The sequence below is a fragment of the Nannochloropsis gaditana genome (genome assembly GCF_000240725.1).
Source record: "Nannochloropsis gaditana CCMP526 unplaced genomic scaffold scaffold137, whole genome shotgun sequence".
Classification (NCBI taxonomy): domain Eukaryota; class Eustigmatophyceae; order Eustigmatales; family Monodopsidaceae; genus Microchloropsis; species Microchloropsis gaditana.
Genome location: NW_005803816.1, coordinates 5,774 through 22,940, shown reverse-complemented (window position 1 = coordinate 22,940; position 17,167 = coordinate 5,774). Strand labels below are relative to the sequence as shown.

At 56.5% G+C, this 17,167-nt stretch overlaps 1 protein-coding gene across 1 annotated transcript; it reads right to left on the bottom strand.

Annotated features, from left to right (window-relative positions):
• Nucleotides 1–13,864: 13,864 nt before the first annotated feature.
• On the bottom strand, nt 13,865–14,178 carry NGA_2061600 (uncharacterized protein; the record flags this gene model as incomplete). The annotated part of the gene is made up of 1 exon (XM_005855681.1): nt 13,865–14,178. A coding segment is annotated over one exon (314 nt), but the record flags the coding sequence as incomplete, so codon positions are not given.
• Between the last annotated feature and the right edge of the window lie 2,989 nt (nt 14,179–17,167).

The window sequence follows — 17,167 nt, the reverse complement described above, 5'->3', positions numbered from 1 at the left end:
TCAGCTCCTTGACGATCGGGACCGGTTCCTCAGGCTTGGGCAGGAGCACGAAGGCGCCCAGGGCGCCCGTCGAGGCCAAGATCAGACCGCCCGCTAAGGCCAGACGCACCGCGTCCGACGGGCCGGGTGCCAAGGGTTTGCGGGCGCGCTGTTGTCGAAGGAACTCCGCTCGCGCTGCTTCTTCGATGGCTTTCTTTTTCTCCGCAGCCGCGATCGCCCTCGCCTTACCAGTCAGTGCGTTGGTCACAGCGCCCGCCCCCGCGATCGTGGCCAGCAGGGCGCCCCCCACGACACCGGCAGTCCCAAGATCGCCACCTGAAGGGGCAACCGCAGGAGGCGTGGCGGGTTCAACAGCAGTGGCTGTGGGTGTGGACATGATGTTTGGAGGGTAAGATGAGGCGTCTTCACGAAACGGATCTGGGAAAGGGTAGCTCAGACACGCGTTGGGCACGATGCGGTGCCACGGGTGAAAGTCAGTCCCCATCAGACAGAATAAATAGCATGCTTAATGATAGTTTCATGAAGGCCTTCCTCCTTTTTGCCGGTCCCAAGTCTCACGCTCGGGCACGCGAATCCGCTTCCTCCCTTCCTCCGAAAAGGTGAAAGGGGCGACGGCAAGCCCGAGAGTATAACACGAAGCCTGCAAAGTGAACGAAGGCCCTCCATCGAATCCCCTGCGCTAGGTTTTCGCAATTCATCAAAGGGGACACCTCAACAACCACTGTCAAGCTAAGACGCTTTGTTTGAATTAACGCCATCCTCAGAGGAGACGGAATGTACTTACCAGATTTGACTTTTGTGGTGACAGCAGCAGGGGTCAAAACTTTGGCCATATCTTTCGTCACTTTGACAGCAGCGGTTTTGGCTGGCTTAGCAGCTACTGTGCCCTTGGTCGCGGCAGGTGCGGGAGAAGTGGTGGCCTTCGCGACTGCAGGCTTGGCCACCACTGTGTTTTTGAGAGCGGGAGGGGCGGGAGACGTAGGCTTGCCGAACAAGGAAAACCCGGATTGCTCAACGGGCGTGGATATGGTCGGAGCAGGTTTTGTGGCATCCGCAGGTTTGCTTAGAGCTTTCGCCTGCAGATCGGCCAGACTAGCCATAATACGGCCTCGGCTTCTGCTGCACCTCACGGGGCTGGGGGGCACCTGGCCCATGAAGGCCACCGCCACGCCCAAAATGCCAAGCGTCAGCAGGATCTTGAAGGAGTTCATCGTCCTTTAAGGGTTTAAGTGAGAACAGATAGTTACGAGTGAAATTATAGCGAGTCCCGTCTAACAAGGAAAAAAACACAAGGGCCCAAGCCTGTGGTAACGAGAACAACCTGCGACCGAAGCGGCGACGGTCGAAGCCCGATCTTGGCCTGCCTGAAGATATCCCCCTTCAAGCGCCCCCAGCCATTGGCTTTAAGGGCGGTTTCCAGGCACACACAAGGTCCTCACCCGTGGAAAAAAGCATTGTTAGCTTGTACTTCGTATGCGTGGAAGCCTTTGCTGAATTGCACCCGTACCGTTTCGAGATAACCAGCAGAGAGGGCCAGTCCACGCAAGCACTGCATCTCCGTCCTCTCCGAGGTCTCCTGACGACAGGGCAGGAGGTTTGGGGTTGTAGCGCTAGTAATTTACATCAAAGCGCCTCGAAGTGGACATTATTGGGAAGATAAAGTGCTACAGTGGTTCATATTCAAAGGAAGGCGACTAGATTAGCTGTTTTTTGGCGTCATGTGAGTGCTTATTTCTTGCTATCCCGCAGAAAAATAGTAAGAGAAAAATTTTGCATGTACATGTGGAAGAGATATGAATAGCATGATTCTCCTGCCCGATCAAACATAAAAAGCCCTTGATTGCTGATGATGTCCACGTTATTGATATTCGTTCGATGGTCTTCCTATTACTTTCTGAGTTTACGACGGCCGGAGTCACAGTGCAACCTGACAGAACACGGATGCATCGCATTGCTCATGTGTTCATGGTTTATGTAGTACCGAGCCTCATCTGCCCCCTCTCTGGTTAGCTTTCAAATCTCTGCCACCTGCAGGTATAAATGCACTGGCTGTTGCACGTAATGATGGGCCAGCATCAGCCATCGAGCCAGTCTTTCCGACGATTTGATGGCCCATGCGTCCCTTTTCACCACGCTTTGTCTGCTTTGTTTTCGAGACGAGCACGAATCCGTCGTCATCCATTTTCTTACTTCGCTCACAGTTACCAAAGGTGCCCGTATATGATAAGTTGTGAAGATCCACGTCCTTTGAGGCCATCTCCGAAAGGGCTGTCGTGCCTTCCTCCGCGACGGAGGAGGGGCAAGGCGCCTTCAAGCCAGCAGAGGAGGAGTCTGACGCTTGGAAGAGCTTGCCAGGCAAGGAGGAATTACCAATGTCGCGCACGGTCTGGGCACAGGAGGGGGATGATGCCTGGCCTTTCTTGGTTGCCACGACTGCGCTCCAGGAAAAAGGCGCGGTAGGCACCCTCGGCGAAGGCACTGTGCGTTCGGACTCAACCGCTATCTCCGCCCCGCCTTCAATGGGTGAAGAAGGTGCCCCAGCTCCAATGGAGTGTGTGAATGACATTACCATACCATGACCCCGGGTCGCAGGGGGCCCAATCAGTTCTTGTGTGTTAGGCTGAGAAAGGCACCTGTGGGCGCTCGTCGCACCTAAAGACGGAAAGTGCGTCTCGTCCTGATTTCTTCGAACTGTAGCATGCACGTCCATTGCCTCTTCCTTCCGTACATATGGCTGCGCATTGCCCCATGGAGCACCCGTCCTGGTGCCTCTACTTGCTGATGTTGCATCCCTGACGCCCCCATCCTCCTCCTCAATTCCGTCCCCCAACTCGGCTATAGTGGTCGTGGCGCTGCTGCTGGTGCTTCCGCTTTCGCATTCAAGAAAGGCAATTGGATCAGTTCGCGGCACATCAACAACCTGCAGCATCAGTCGTGGAACTGTCGGCTCCTCTACAGGTTTGGCAACCGATGTCGTCGCGGGCACTCCAACAAGGATGCCCGCGCCTGCCGGCTGCTGCGGCTTTTTCTTCTTCTTTTTCTTCCCACACACGCCCCCCGTGCGGTTCAATGCCTCTGGTTTCTCTGCAGCGTCCAGCCGAGCAGTCGCTTTGGCGGCGGGTGTGAGGCGATAGGCAGGGACGTGGTCGGGAACCGTGATGGAGGACTCAATGAAAGAGAAGCCGCAAAAAGTGTCGCTGTGTGTCGCCTCCGCCCCTTCGATCTCCACGAGGGACAAGGACAGGTCCATGTTCGTGAATTCATCGTCGAAGTTGCTCGTGTCGCATTCGTGGGCCACCGGCGGGATGACAGGGGCCGGGAGCTGCTTCTTGAGGAGGAGCTGCCAATCGATCTTCTTGAAGAAGCGGGTCGCTTTTAGGGCCGCCACCCCACCAACTTCGAACATGGTCGCGCGAGTGGCTCCCAGTCGTTTCTGGACATTCCGCTCCAATAATCCTTTCAAAACAGCGTGCGCGTCTGACGTGAGAAATGGCGGCAGGGAAAGCTTCTCGTGCAAAATCTTTCGATTCAAGTCCTTGACCGTCTTCGCACGGAAGGGAGGATGGCCCGCCATCATCTCATACATCAGCGCACCCAAACTCCACCAGTCGGCCGCCTTCCCGTAGCCCTTCTTCAAAATCATCTCTGGACACATGTACTCGTTCGTTCCACACACCGTCTGCGCCCGTGCCCCGTCCTCGTCCCCGCCGTCCTCCCCCCCGACGGACAGGGCCGTGAGCTCTTTCGCCAGACCGAAGTCGGTCAAGCACAGGTGCCCGTCCTTGCCCACCAGCACATTCTCGGGTTTGAGATCCCGGTGGATGATTCCTTGGGAATGCAGGTGCTCCAGAGCCAGCACCATCTCCGCCACGTAAAAGCGGGCCGTGTCCTCCAAGATAAGGCCCTGTTTGCGCAGGTGGAAGAAGAGCTCCCCGCCAGAGAGGTAGTCCATGACCAAAAACAACTTTTCATCCGTCTGGAAGGAGAATTTGAGGCCAACCACAAAGGGGAAATCTACCTTGGTCATGATATCCCGCTCCGCACGCATGTAAGACAGGTGGTTTTTCTTGCGAAGCATGCGCTTGGAGATAACCTTCATGGCGTAGACTCCCTCGTCCAGTTTGCTTCGCACCTGCAACACGCGGCCGAAGGCGCCCTGTCCAATGACGCAGAGGGGAGTGAAATCCTCGGGCCCCACCTTCCAACCTCCTGGATGGCCTTCTGCCGCTTTGAGGAGGTCCGCGCCGGCAGGAAGAGTCCCCGGCCCGAGCAATTCTGGCGAGCTCAGACTGCCCGCAGCCAGGTCCTCCGCATCTCCTTCCCCAGACGCAGTACTCTTGTGGCCATCCGTGCCAGGCTCCTCTGTTTCCAGAAGCGGAGTCAGCAAGTCTGTTATGGTCAGGGCGGCTGCCGTTCCGGTACACGTTGGATCATGGGCAGGTTCGGCCTCGCTGTCTGCACAGTGTGTGGGACTCGAATGTACTGGAGAACTAATCATTTATGCAGTATGAATCGCTCTCTTACTTATATGATTCTCCGTTCTGTACGTCGGCGCCGCGTTTTCACTAGTCCTTTCCGAACTGCTGAAAGAATCCCAACTCCCCTTTCGTTGCCCGCGTTGTCTGCACGTTCTACTGACAGTCACGCCAGACCCTTGTTCTTCCAGTTGTATCCCCCAAATGGGCGATCAAGCGCCTGGTAAGGCAGAGACAAAAATGTTTGTCGGTAGAAATGACCGTGAGTGGTGCGGAATCAGTCAATATTCGGAGACTCCCCTTACAAGAACGTACCACGACAACGGTCTTGCCGCCACTGCCAGCGCCGCAGAACGTGCTAATATACAATGTTGTCTTCAGTGACATAAGAGAAGCTGTTGAAAAGCCGGGGAACGTTTCTTGTTCGTGTCCTGTAATAGGGCGTATGTAAGGGCAATTTCCGACTCCGGCTTTCTGAGCCAGCCAGTAACATCGCTTGATAGCTACGACACATGTCGTAGCGTACTTTCAAAGTCTCGCGAGCAATGCCTCACGTCCTCGGTGTCAATAACACACCGATGCATCGACGATACACAGAAGGGCAGTCGTGCCACTTGCCCAAGGAATTAATGGGCGTCCTTATGCCACTCACCCGCGCTACTGCCAAGCCGTTGGCTGCAACTTGGGCCGTCAGCTGGCTCGAGCCAACTCCCCGTGTCGCGGCAACCGGAAACGCCGCGGAAAAGAAAGCATGTAAAATCAAAAACGTTTTTGCGGCAGATCACAATAGCTAGCTGCATTTGCAAGAACATTGTCAGTTGAGAAGAAGGACATATCAATACATAGAAAAGCTGTCACCTGAGGGAATGAGGGACTACCAGGAACGACTTTGTTGATCTTCGAAACAAAATAGTCATACAAATCTGAAAGATGAAAAATGCTAACAGACAAAAATTCCAATGCTTTGAAATGTAACTTGCTTGGAGATGCTCGTTCTTCTCTAACGAAAGCATGGAATGGGCGTGCATGCAGATGCTGCACACTTGCTCTCTTCTTTCGGCGCCTTTGATATGTCAAGAATAGCTGTGTGTCAGATCATTAGTAGTACAGGAAGTTTCCAAAAAGGAGACGACTATGGATTGTTCCTGAAAGGAAGCAAAAGTGTCAACATCGCTTTCGCGAAGTGCTGTTGCAAAACGCTGTCGCTGCCATGGCTGCCGTGGATGTTAGCAGACTGCTTCTTCGGCATACTTAATAAAAAAACTGCAGCAGTATGCATCAAAAAAACCTATCTAGTCTCTCAAAATCCGTTGTCTTGTGTCCACATTTCTTTCCCCATCCCGGCCCTCAATCCATGTACAAATCCTATCCGACCACTCGTGCTTTTAGATCAGTGGTTTCCAACTGCAACACTTTCTCCTCGCATTCGCAAGTAAATGACATTTTCCTTCTCTTTCAATGATGTCCATTTGCTGCCGTTTGCGTGGAAGATGCCGCGGTCTTCTTCTCATTCTCGTGAAACAAATGCGCGAGCTTGTTCACGGACGACAACCATCCAATGATGACCAGGTAAAAGAGGCCCGCTAGCACAGGCGCGCCTTGCATGATACCCCCGAAGGCCAGCACCAAAGCTTGCTGCCCCAGTGCCCCCCCCGACTTGCCCAGTCGCGCCCCCAAGACATCGATGGCCGCTTTGCCCTTGACTTTCGCTTCCTCGTCCAACGGAATGTAGGCCATCTCCTTCGTCGGGTCGAAGAAGGCGTATTTTGTGGCCTTGCTCAGAATGTTTTGCACTGTCCCGATCGCCAGAGCCGTCATCAATGCTTGCCGGGAGCCCCGCATATCTCCGAATGATATGTAGGCGAAGAAAGGTGCTGCCAGGGTGGCCATCAGGACAGGCGTCGCCATCGCCCCCACGCGCCAGCCCAGGATTTTGATCGTGTTGCTGCCAAGCAAAAGCATGAGCACGGTCATGACACCCACCACCGTCGAGTAATTCCCCATAAATTCCATGTAATCCTGCTTGTGCGGGTACGCCATCTTCACGGTAGCCTTCCAGATTATCTCCGTAAATTCCATGGTCAGGCCATAAGAAACCACCATGACAGCGATGCACTCCAGCCATCGAGACTTGGAGAGAATGCGCATGCTTTCCAGCAGTCCGGGCTTGCTCTTTTTGGCCATCTTTGCAGCGGCCGCTTGTTTTCTCAACGCGGCTTTTGACAGGAGGGCCTGCCTCTGAGTAGCCTGAGTGGTAGAGACGTCCATCACGTACCAATATAAAGACATCACGATCCCTCCCGCGGCCATCATGAAGGTTGTCAGCACCTTCAACGTGTTTTCGAACGCCAAGTGCTCGTCGTGAGGATGCAAGCGTTTGATCCACTTGCTGACAAAGGCGGTGGTCTGCCCGGAGACGATGGGGGCCATGTTCCCGAGCACGGCGAAGAGAGGATAGAAGCGCTTGGCCTGGTCGATGGGCGTCACGTCGTTGGCGCACTGCCAGAAGAGCAGCGGCACACCAGCCGAGCCCCACAGTTCCGAGGTAATATAGTATAGGGAGAAGATCCAGTACCTGAACAAGTTCCGCACGTAAGGTAGATTGGCCCCGGGGGAGGGTGCGAACTGCTCTAGGTGAAGGTTATGACGGTTGGGGTAGAGGACATATGCGAAAAGGGCGTAGAAGGCGAAGAAAGGGATGATGGTCACGTAGAAAAGGGCGCGTTTGGAGAGATAGTTGGCGGCAGCTGAGTAACCCACCATAAAGGCCATTGCCGCCGGGACAACCCCATACACCTTCAGGAAGGCAATGGCCTCCGCGCCACAATAGGAAACGATAAGAGTGTCCTTTGTATCGCGGGTCATAGTAAAAACGTAGATGATGCAAAACATCATCAGGCTCAAGGCGAAGAATTTGGGAGCCTCCTTACAGGTCAGCAACGTCGCCCTGTTTTTTTTGTCTTTGCCTGCGGCCATGCTCGCGCTTTCCTTGACCACGTCTTTCTTCATAGGAGTGATTTTGGCCAAAACTTTGGCCGGTCCGATCCTTTCTCTTCTTATAAAATTCCACGCGCCTCCCCGACGTCGCAACAGGGATGAGGCATCACGAGCTATCGCATTGGCAGATTGAGAAGCCCGAGTCAACAGCCATCCTTTGTCGCTTGTCGACAACACCCTACTCGCCATACTGTAGAGCTTATCATTGGGATCTGCATTCATTGTGCGTGCGTGTACATGCGGGTGAGTGGAGAGGGGTGGCATGTTGCATTAAAGGTAGCTGAAGTGCCCACCCTGCACGATTAACTAACGAGAAGCTAGGTCCGGAAGGGTGGAAACTCCACATTCTTCCGGTGTTGCCAGAGTTGAATGCACACGGAACTCAAATGAAAGTGTCTTCTGGATTGTGAAACACGATAAAATGATCGAAAGGGCAACCGGAAGCAGCCCCCATCCTTCCCGCGTACACTTCCTTTTCAGCCCCGCACTACGCACCTAACACTGACGATGAGATTGAAAACTGTCCCAGCAACAAAAATATCACTGCTTGGAAATATTTCCACACCCAAAAAGTTGCTCTTGGCCTTCTGCCTTGACCGCGTCTCATTAGCGATCTCATGCCCGGGATTGCACGTCACTTAGCCTTGATATGCCCCTCGCTCGCCACACCCGTGGCTACTCTCCTAATTTTCCCCCTGGTTTACACGGCAGGGAAGGAGAGGGGGACCTTCAAGGGTATGGACGCCCTAATTACGTGAGTGGTAGGGAGAGGAAAGGGTGAGGCGATAAGATAGGATTGAGGGTCTGTGTCATCCGGGCTCAGCGGTAGACAGAATAGTCACCCCGCGACGTTTGTACTGATGACATTCAGTACAAGGTATTTGTATGTTTCAGGAGACACGACGCCATGCGCAGTGGGCATACAGAGAGGTCAAGCCACCAAGCGCCCGCTTCGAGCGGTTGGGAGACATGGAGCGGCAGCAGCAGCGAGCGACAGCTCTCTCCAAAAGAGAGGGGGATGAATAAGCGACACCCGAACCACGCTCGACAAGTCCACAGGGAAACGGTCGTGAAGTTCGCAGCCGTTCTTTCTGCCCCGAGATTTTCACGCAGGAGGGCGTGGAAGTGTGTCTGGGGGCGTACTTCACTTAGCAAGCGCGCGTGCAAGGGATTACGGAGGCCAGGCTCGGAGACTCCTTGATCCCGGACACGACAAAAGCTGACCCAAGACTGCCTTTTGTTTACATTCCCTCGTCCCGGCCACTTCTAGACATGAAAAAGATTTGTCACAGATGTTTCAAGGATACGATCAATTAAGTCTGCGTTTAAAAGCGCCCATCGAGCCTTGCATACATTGCCCGATTGGCAGCCAATGCGGGAAAGGCCCATACACAATGGGGGAAACCTTCCATACCGATTCATGGAGGTTTAGAGTTCTGTAAGAGTATTCAGCGTTTAAATTATTTAACGGAGGAGTTTGGCATCAGATTGCCGGACAAAAGCCAGACATCTTTGCCGTCCTCACAGATCGGGAAGAAAAGATTAAGCATCACGTTAGTCTTCAGAGAAGAGAACACTTTCAAGCCTGAGGTGCAGCTTCCAATTTTCTTTTGCGGCATGGATCCAGTATGAACCCTTACATGCGTGGAGACACCGCACGTGTGCTTTCCTACACTGGTTCACCCGTAAACACGCATCTTTCAATCCGATCGACTCCCACTGCGGGCGCGTGCCTTCTTTTTCCGCTTGCCAGCACGATCGTTGCTTCTACTGCGCGACCGCGACCTGGAACGGCTTCGACCCGGCTTCTGACGGCTACGGCTCCTAGACCGGCTTCGGTTCTTCCTGGTGCCCCTCCCATCCTGTCCTTCTCCGTCATCCGACCCTCCGCGTCTTCGCTTCCTCCTCTCCTTGGGCTCCTTCTTCCCTGCTTTCTTGCTCGCTTTCACGGCTCCCTTCTTGTCACTCCGGCCCCTCCCTTTCGCTCCTCCGCCGCTTCGGGAACCGCTCTTGAGCTTGCCGCCATGCCCAGCCTCGCCTTCCGAGTCCGACTGGTTCGAGGAGGAATCGTCCGAGGAAGAGGAGGAGGAAGAAGAGGAGCTACTGCTGCTGCTGCTCTCACTGCTGCTGTCACTGCCACTGCTCTCCTCGTGCTTCTTCTTCGGAGCCGCCTTGCCACCACTACTCTCTTTCCCTTTCTCCGACCCAATGTCCTTCTCCCTCTCCCTTTCCCTCTCCTTGGATTGGAGAAGCTCCTTCTGGCTCTTCTTCTTCTTCTCCATCTTGGCCTGCAGCATGGCCATGTGCTCCTCAAACAAGGCCTTCCTCTCCTCCGGCTCCAAGTCGTTGTAGGCAGAGTGCCTCTCCAAGTCCTCCTGCGCCTCCGCCCACGTCACGTCCACGTGGTCCGAGCGCCAGTAGTATTCCAGCAGAAGGTCCCGGTACCGGCACCGTCGTTTCTCCCGCCGTCGCGCCTCCTCTTCCCGCATCTCCACTGCCCTCGTGTGCAGCTCCTCGAAAGCCGCCTCCACGTGTTTGGGCCGACGAGCAAACATCTCTTTGAATTCCTGCAGGCGCCGCGAGGTCCGCCTCCCACTCTCCAAGCCCCTAGACCCCGCCCCGCTATCCTCCTCCTCCTCCTCTTCCTCCGACTTCTCCCGCTCCTCCTTCCCCTCCGTCTTTCCTCCCAAGGCCTTCAGGATGGCATTCACGTACGTCTCCTGGTCCCACTCCGCGGTCACCTCCGCCCCCGCCCGCGGTAAGTAATCCCTCAGCCGGCGCTTGTCCTCCGCGTACCTCCCTTTCAAATCGTCCACGAACCTTTCGAACAACTCCGCGGCGGTCAGGCCTCCCTGTCCCATCATCACCTTGTAGGCGTCCTCCTTCTCAATCACGGGCTTCAAGTGCTTCCATCGGCTCCTCATGTCCACCACCCCGTCCTCCGCCAGCCCCTCCAACATCTCCCGAAACGCCCGCCGACGCCCTTCCTCCAACTTCCGGCGTTCTTCCCGTTCCAAGCGCTTCTGCTCCCGGTGGGCCACCTCCAGCTCCTCCAGCACGTCTTCAAAGGCATGCTTCTGATCCACCTCTTCCACCAGCTCCCGCAACCGACCTTCCTCCTCCCCGCGCGCCCTTACATCCAAGACCGCCTGAGCCTCCCGCCACGACATACCCCGCCTCAACGCCGGCCCCTCCTCCCCTGATTCCGCCGCCCCCTCCTCCCCCTCCCCTGGGGGCGACAAGCCCGCGTAGCGTCGAAGCAAGCCCGCGAACGCCTTCTGGTTCAGGCGCTTCTCCTCCTTCTCCTTCTTAGCCAACTCGGTGACAAAGTCGTGGAAGACGTCCTCCTTGTCGTGCAGCGCCAGCTCCGAGGATTTGAACCGGGGATCCTCCTTGAGCAGCTCCTCCGCCTCCTGCCAGCGTGACTGGGAGTCGATCTGCACGCACTCCGCCAGCATCTTCAAAAAGCCGTCCCGTGCCCTCCGGGCCCGCGCCCGCTTCTCCTCCTTCTCCTCCTTCATCCGCTTGGTCTGGTACTCTGCGAACGCCTGCTTCTTCTCCCCCGTCTTCAAGGCGCTCCACACGGGCTGTTTGCTCAGCATCTTGGGAATGTCGGCCCATTTGGCCGTGCTGCTCACGCCCTTGTCGTAGAGCATCTGCTTGAAGGCGGCGACGGCCTCCTCGGTAGTGCCGAAGCTGGGGGGGCCATCCCTCTCGTCGGGAGGCTCGGGCTTGACAGCCGCCTTCAAGACGACTGCCGCCAAGCCACTCTTGGCGGCCGCTACCCCGTTCGTGCCCGCCCGGCCCGCCTTCCCGACCTCCTCGTCCGAGGCCCCGTCGTCCAAGATCTCGATCGTCTCCACCGCCGCCTTCTGCTGGGCCTGGAGGGAGGCGGCGGCCGAGCCAACCACCACCTCTACCTCCCCCGCGTCCAGCGCCGCTTGCTCCGCCTTGTGCGCCTTGAGCTCAGCCGGCTCCTCCCACAGAGACTCCTTGCCGTCGCTGTAATATGTCTTCCCCTCCGGCGTCGTGTACTCCTTCCACTTGCACGGCGGGAGAGAGGGCGGGGGCCCCGGGGGCACAGGCGCGGGCTTGCGGGGAGGTTCTAGGCAAGCTGGTTTATCGTATGTGCTGATTTTTGTGACACGGTTGTGATAGTATGTCTTCCCGTCTTGACCCGCGTGCTCGGTCCAATTGGCCGGGTCCTCGGCGGGGGGGAGCGGGACTGCAGGGGTGGCCATGACCGGGGGAGGGAGGGGGGGAAGGCCTCCCATAGGGGCTTGTATGACCGTTGGAGGGGGCAGAAGAGCGCTACCGGGAGGGCCGAAGCCAGGGCGTGGCGGGGGGAGCATGCCGTAACCGGGGGGGGGGAAGCCACCGGGCCCACCCATCATCATCGGAGGTGGGTGATTCATTGGAGGCGGGCCACCGTGCCTGTGTATAGAGTAAAGTGTACCATAATGGAGAATTAAATATGTAAATGCGAGCTGAACCTGCTCGAAAAGGATTTTTCGATGAGGGGGAGGTGTCGGGAACATCACGATGTCAGGCGGGTGTGCAGGCGGAAGTCCACCGGGACACAAGTTGGTCCATGGCACGCTTTGACGAGGCAGAATGATTTCACAGCACACCAGAGGCAGCCCATGCACAACGTGAGGGGCGTACGCGTAAGTGAAGGGACATGGAAACCCTAACACGCTGCCACCCCCCCAAGGACTCACATGCCACGCGGCGGACCAAAATACGGGGGCCCGTTCATGTTTCGCTGCCAGCAATCCTGATCGTCAAATTATGTCTGTTAATAATTGAAAAGATACCAATCAGGTCAAGGATTGTAAGATGGCATCGTGATACCGTCAAAGTCTCCCAATAGACGTAGACGGTCAGCAGGTGGCAGGGTGGAGACCTCATCCCTTACCCCCAATGTGGCTTTTCCGAGAGTGCACCGCCACGCAACACGCGCATGGACCTGTAAGCCCTGTTCTGGCATAAGGATGATATTCATGACAACACGTGAAGATGAGAGAGAAAAGCATGGTGCTTGCTCCGCCCGATCATCATCGTCACAGAAAGTGCTTGGATGCGGGACGACTCGTCGGGCCCGGGATGCTCGAGATATCCCTGCCGAAGTAGACGCATACTTAAAGCTGTAGCGCGCACCCACCACATAACAACCGCGTTGGTGTATAACAACCTCTCCGCGAGGGCAATCCATTACCAACCGAAATTGGCTTTTGTATCGTTCCTAAGAAAGTGACATCCTCTCTCCCGCGAAGCAAGAACAAGGCGAGTGTCTCCAGCCTCCTCCATTCCCTTGCCCATATACTTACGTCCCTGGAATTACCGGGATATCCCAGCTCTGGTACGGGTGACGCATTGGTGTGGTGCTGATGATTCTGAACTATACCGTTGAGCCGTCAAGGATAGGTCTGAACGAGATGATTTGGTCGAGCCCTTACTAAAGAGGGCCGGTCACTAGTATCTTCCAACACGTTTAACGCCTGTCCTTCATTTTTCCCATGTTTCTTACGTTTATGAGATAGATGGTTTCGGCGCTCCATAATCCGCCTGAAACACCCGATAAAAAGGCGGACGGTGCGATTGCAGCAGCCGTAGGGGCTGGAGGGTTGTCATTTCATCCCGCAGCAGGTCAGGAAGGCACGGCGGGTCGAGCTGCGATGACGCCGAGAGGCGAGGAGGAGGATATCGAAGGAAGGCAGCTAATGGCGAAAAGGAGGGATCAGCATCTATTGTATATTCATAGGTGCCGCTTTCTCGACTGGGAGCCTCGCGCTATCGTATGCATGGCCGCGTGCGCATCAGGACGGATGCTTGCTGTGGCCCGGGAAAGCGGGGAAGTTGAAATTCGCCTGGTCGATGAAAAGTTTCGAGTGGCAGGTGTTGTGCCCGTACCTGGAGGAAACGGGCTCATTCGCAGCATGACATGGTCGCGGCAGGTCTCTGAATCCCAGGGGCGCCTTTTCGTCGGGAGCTTGGATACGTCGGTATTCGAGATCGACGTGCCAGGCCTGCGGGTGCGGCGCCGGCAGGACTCCTACGGCGGCCCCGTCTGGTGCCTGGCGGCGGACCCTCACCGTGACCTCCTGGCCGTTGGCTGTGAAGACGGCTCGGTCAAGCTGTTCAGTACCGCGGATCAGGGCTTCGAGTTCAGCCGGGCCTTGCCGACCGTGAACTCTCGGATCCTCTCCATGGCCTGGCAAGCCCCGCCGTCTCCCAGGGACTCCCCCAGCCTCTTTGTTGGCGCTGTGGACGGGACGATTCGCCACCTGGATGCCCGGACAGGCCACAGCGCGTACCGGATGACGGTGGAGGCCAAGAACAGTGCGCACCCGCCCCTGGTCTGGTCCCTGCTGGCACTTTCCGACGGGACCCTCGTCAGCGGGGACTCGCTGGGCGCCGTCCATTTCTGGGACGGGGCTATGGGCGCGCTCAAGCAGTCGTTCTGGGTCCACGAGGCCGACGTGCTGGCCCTGGCGGCGAGCGCGGCCGGCGACACTGTCTTCGCCTCGGGCGTGGACAGTAAGCTGGTCTGCCTCAGGCGTCCTTCCCAGGCCGGGGCCCGAGAGCCTCCAGGGGCGCCAGAGGACGAAGCCTGGGTCCTGGCCGCCTCTAACCGGGCCCACAGCCACGACCTTCGCGCCCTGGCGGTGGTCGAGAGGTCGGGGGGGAGGGGAGGCGAGGGGCGCCGGTCCTCTCTCCTGGTCTCGGGGGGGGTGGACACCAAGCTTTGCACGTACTCGGTCGCCAGTTTCGCGCACAACCGGCCCCGGTACATTGCCCCCTACCCTTACTACCCCGTGGCGAGCGTGGCCTCTGCCCGTGGGCGCCGCCTTCTCATGATGCAGCACAGCCGAAAGCTCCAACTCTGGGGCCTGGGAGGGTTTCAGGAGGAGACGGCACTGTGCCTACAACACGAGCCATCTCCCCTACTTGAAATCCAAGCGGTCAAGGGGCAGCTGATCGTGTCGTCGTCGCTCTCCCCCGACGGCCGCTTTCTGGCCTACGCGACGACGGGAACACTGCGGGTCCTTGCCTTGGAGGTGGGGGAGAGCGAGGGGGGGGGGGCGGAGGTAGACAGAGGGGGTGACGGACACGCCCGGCCCCGTGTTCTCTTGCGTCGAAATAAGCTACCTGCCTTGGCAGGGAGGGGCGGGGAGAAAGACGTCAAGGCCTTGTGCTTTTCCCCCGACTCGAGAAGCTTGGTGGTGGGCACAGGTGGAGGACGGGTGCTGAGGGCGGGCTTGAAGGGAAGCCTGGTGGAGGAGGCTATCCGAGACACGTCATTAGAAAGCGAGGAGGGGCAGGGGGTGGTACGGCTGTCGTGCAGCCAGGACGGGCGGCTGCTAGCGGTGGGGCGGTGGAATGGGGACGTGGAGCTGTACGCAGTCCCTGCGAGCAGCAGCGGGGAGGACACGGGCTCCCTTTCTTTGACCTGGCGACTCCCTCGACTGGACTCGGCCCCGACGGCGCTGGCCTTCCATCCTGAGACGGACATCCTGGTGGTCGCCTGCGTGTCAAACCGATTCTACGTCTTCGACGCCGCCGGGCAAAGGCTCACGGACTGGTCTCAGGACATGGGCCACCGCCTTCCCCGGGAGCTTTTGGATCGGCATGACTGCATCGTAGGCGTCTGTTTCAACCCGGACTCGCCCCAGGCGGTGGTCCTGTACGGCTTCGGCTTCGTCTGCTACGTGGACCTGGGCCGACCTCCTGGCCAACTCGTCCAGATCCTACCGGCCAGCCACCCTGCCGCCCTGGCCCAGAGGGCGAGCACCCGCAAGCGACAACACGAGTGGCTACCGACTAGGAAGCAGAAGAAGCAAAGAGGGGAGGCCGAAATTGCGCAAGTGTCCTCAAACAAGGTGATCCAGGCTATTGAAGACAACGACATGGGGGGCACGCACGGACGGCGCAGGAGTCGTGGTGATAGCCTTGTGCAGGAGGCAGAGGAGCGCTCGCTTCCTCCAGGCAGCGATGTTTCCGAGCAGTTGAACGGGAAAATGGTGAAGGAAGATGATGGGAACGATTCGTGGAATTTCAAAATGCACTTGGGGTACCAAGGCGTTGTGGCAGTGGAGGCCCTAGGCCCTGATGAGCTGTTGTTGGTTGAAGAACCATGGATCAAAATCGTTAGCAAACTTCCAGATGTACTACATCGACACCGATATGGTACTTAAGTTGATATTTGGCAGACGCTTAGGAAAGTATGATCAGCAAAGTAGTATGTAAAGTTACAGGTGTTTCCAGGGCAAGAGGACGCCCTCAAAAAGCTGTGAACCTTGCGTGGCGGGGGGGCAGAAATACACCCAGAAAGCATTTAAAAGTATCAAGTCATTCACCATGAAGTAACCTGCGTTCATACTTCGTTCCCTCTCTCCCATGTCCGGGTTGCTTTTCAGCGGGATTATACAATTCGGAGATCCTCGTTCATTGCCTGCTTCCAGGCTAGACTGTGCATCCTCCCGCAGGACGGGAATAAGGTAGTACACGGGTTGAAAATAGACGTCACAAGTTTTGCTACTGGTCATGAAACATGGATTCTCCACTGTCAACCATCTTGTCGTGGGTGGTATGCGCATCGAAAACGGTGCCATAAATTTCCCCGCCAAATACCGCCCCCCCGGCCCCAATTCTTATTATCCGGCCCGGGGGGGTGCCCGCGAAGCATTCGGAATTTCAATCTCGAGTCCTTTTTGCAGTCAATTGCAAAAGAAACGCCCCTTTCATGCCTTGGATAGCTTACACACTATTTATTTTACTATTTATCTACACCCCTCGTTCATATTTTTGTGGACTCAAGACGGTGTTGTCAATATCGAAAATGTGCGGGTTTTAGATATCATTAACTCCCCCGTTCCCAACGGCAATAAATAGATGATGGCATCGTGCCTTACAAATTAATGTATTTCGGTCTGGCTTAACACTATGTTTATGTCCCACACTTTTAATAGATGCCACACGGTTCCTAGTGGACGCTCTGTCCTCGGCGCCTTCGCGATGACCCTCAATTTTACTGACCAAGCCATCAGGAATACCGGTACCCAATCCGGAGCCCCGATGCATGACTCCACCACCACCCATTCTTTCTTGCGGCTTGACCAGCACTTGAGCGGTCATTTGTATGCCTTTTTGCTGGTGAGAGACTTGTTGTCCTTTTCGAACACATCCAAGGACGTGCTTTTGTATGTGTTGACTTCACAGTATTGGTTCACTTTGTGCGCGAGGAGGTGGCCAGCGCTGCTGCTATCGCCTGCCAGTGTGAGCGCCTTCTCTCCTGCCTATGGCTCGAGGCTTTATCCCCTCAAAAGAAGTGTAGTGAGAAACGAACCGACCGAGGAATATGTTTCCTGTCTACCGTCCTCGCGTGCATACAAAAATGCGATGGAAAGAAATTGCTTCCGCTCCATTTTTTTGCAGCATGCCGAGGCAGAGCTGAACTGGCGGCGGGGCCGACCCACGACGGTAATACAAGAACGCCTTGAAATGCCAAAAGAAGTGTCTTCCTCGCCTGTGAAAGCGCTCGCACTTGTCAGAGTTGGTACCCGTGAGGTGATGCTGGCTGCAAAACGTTACCATGTGGGCGCATATCGTGTGGGTGACTCCGGGCATCTGCCCTTGTCGAAAGGGCCCGAGCTTTTGCTCCGAGCCAAGAGTGGAAATTCCATGATCTACAC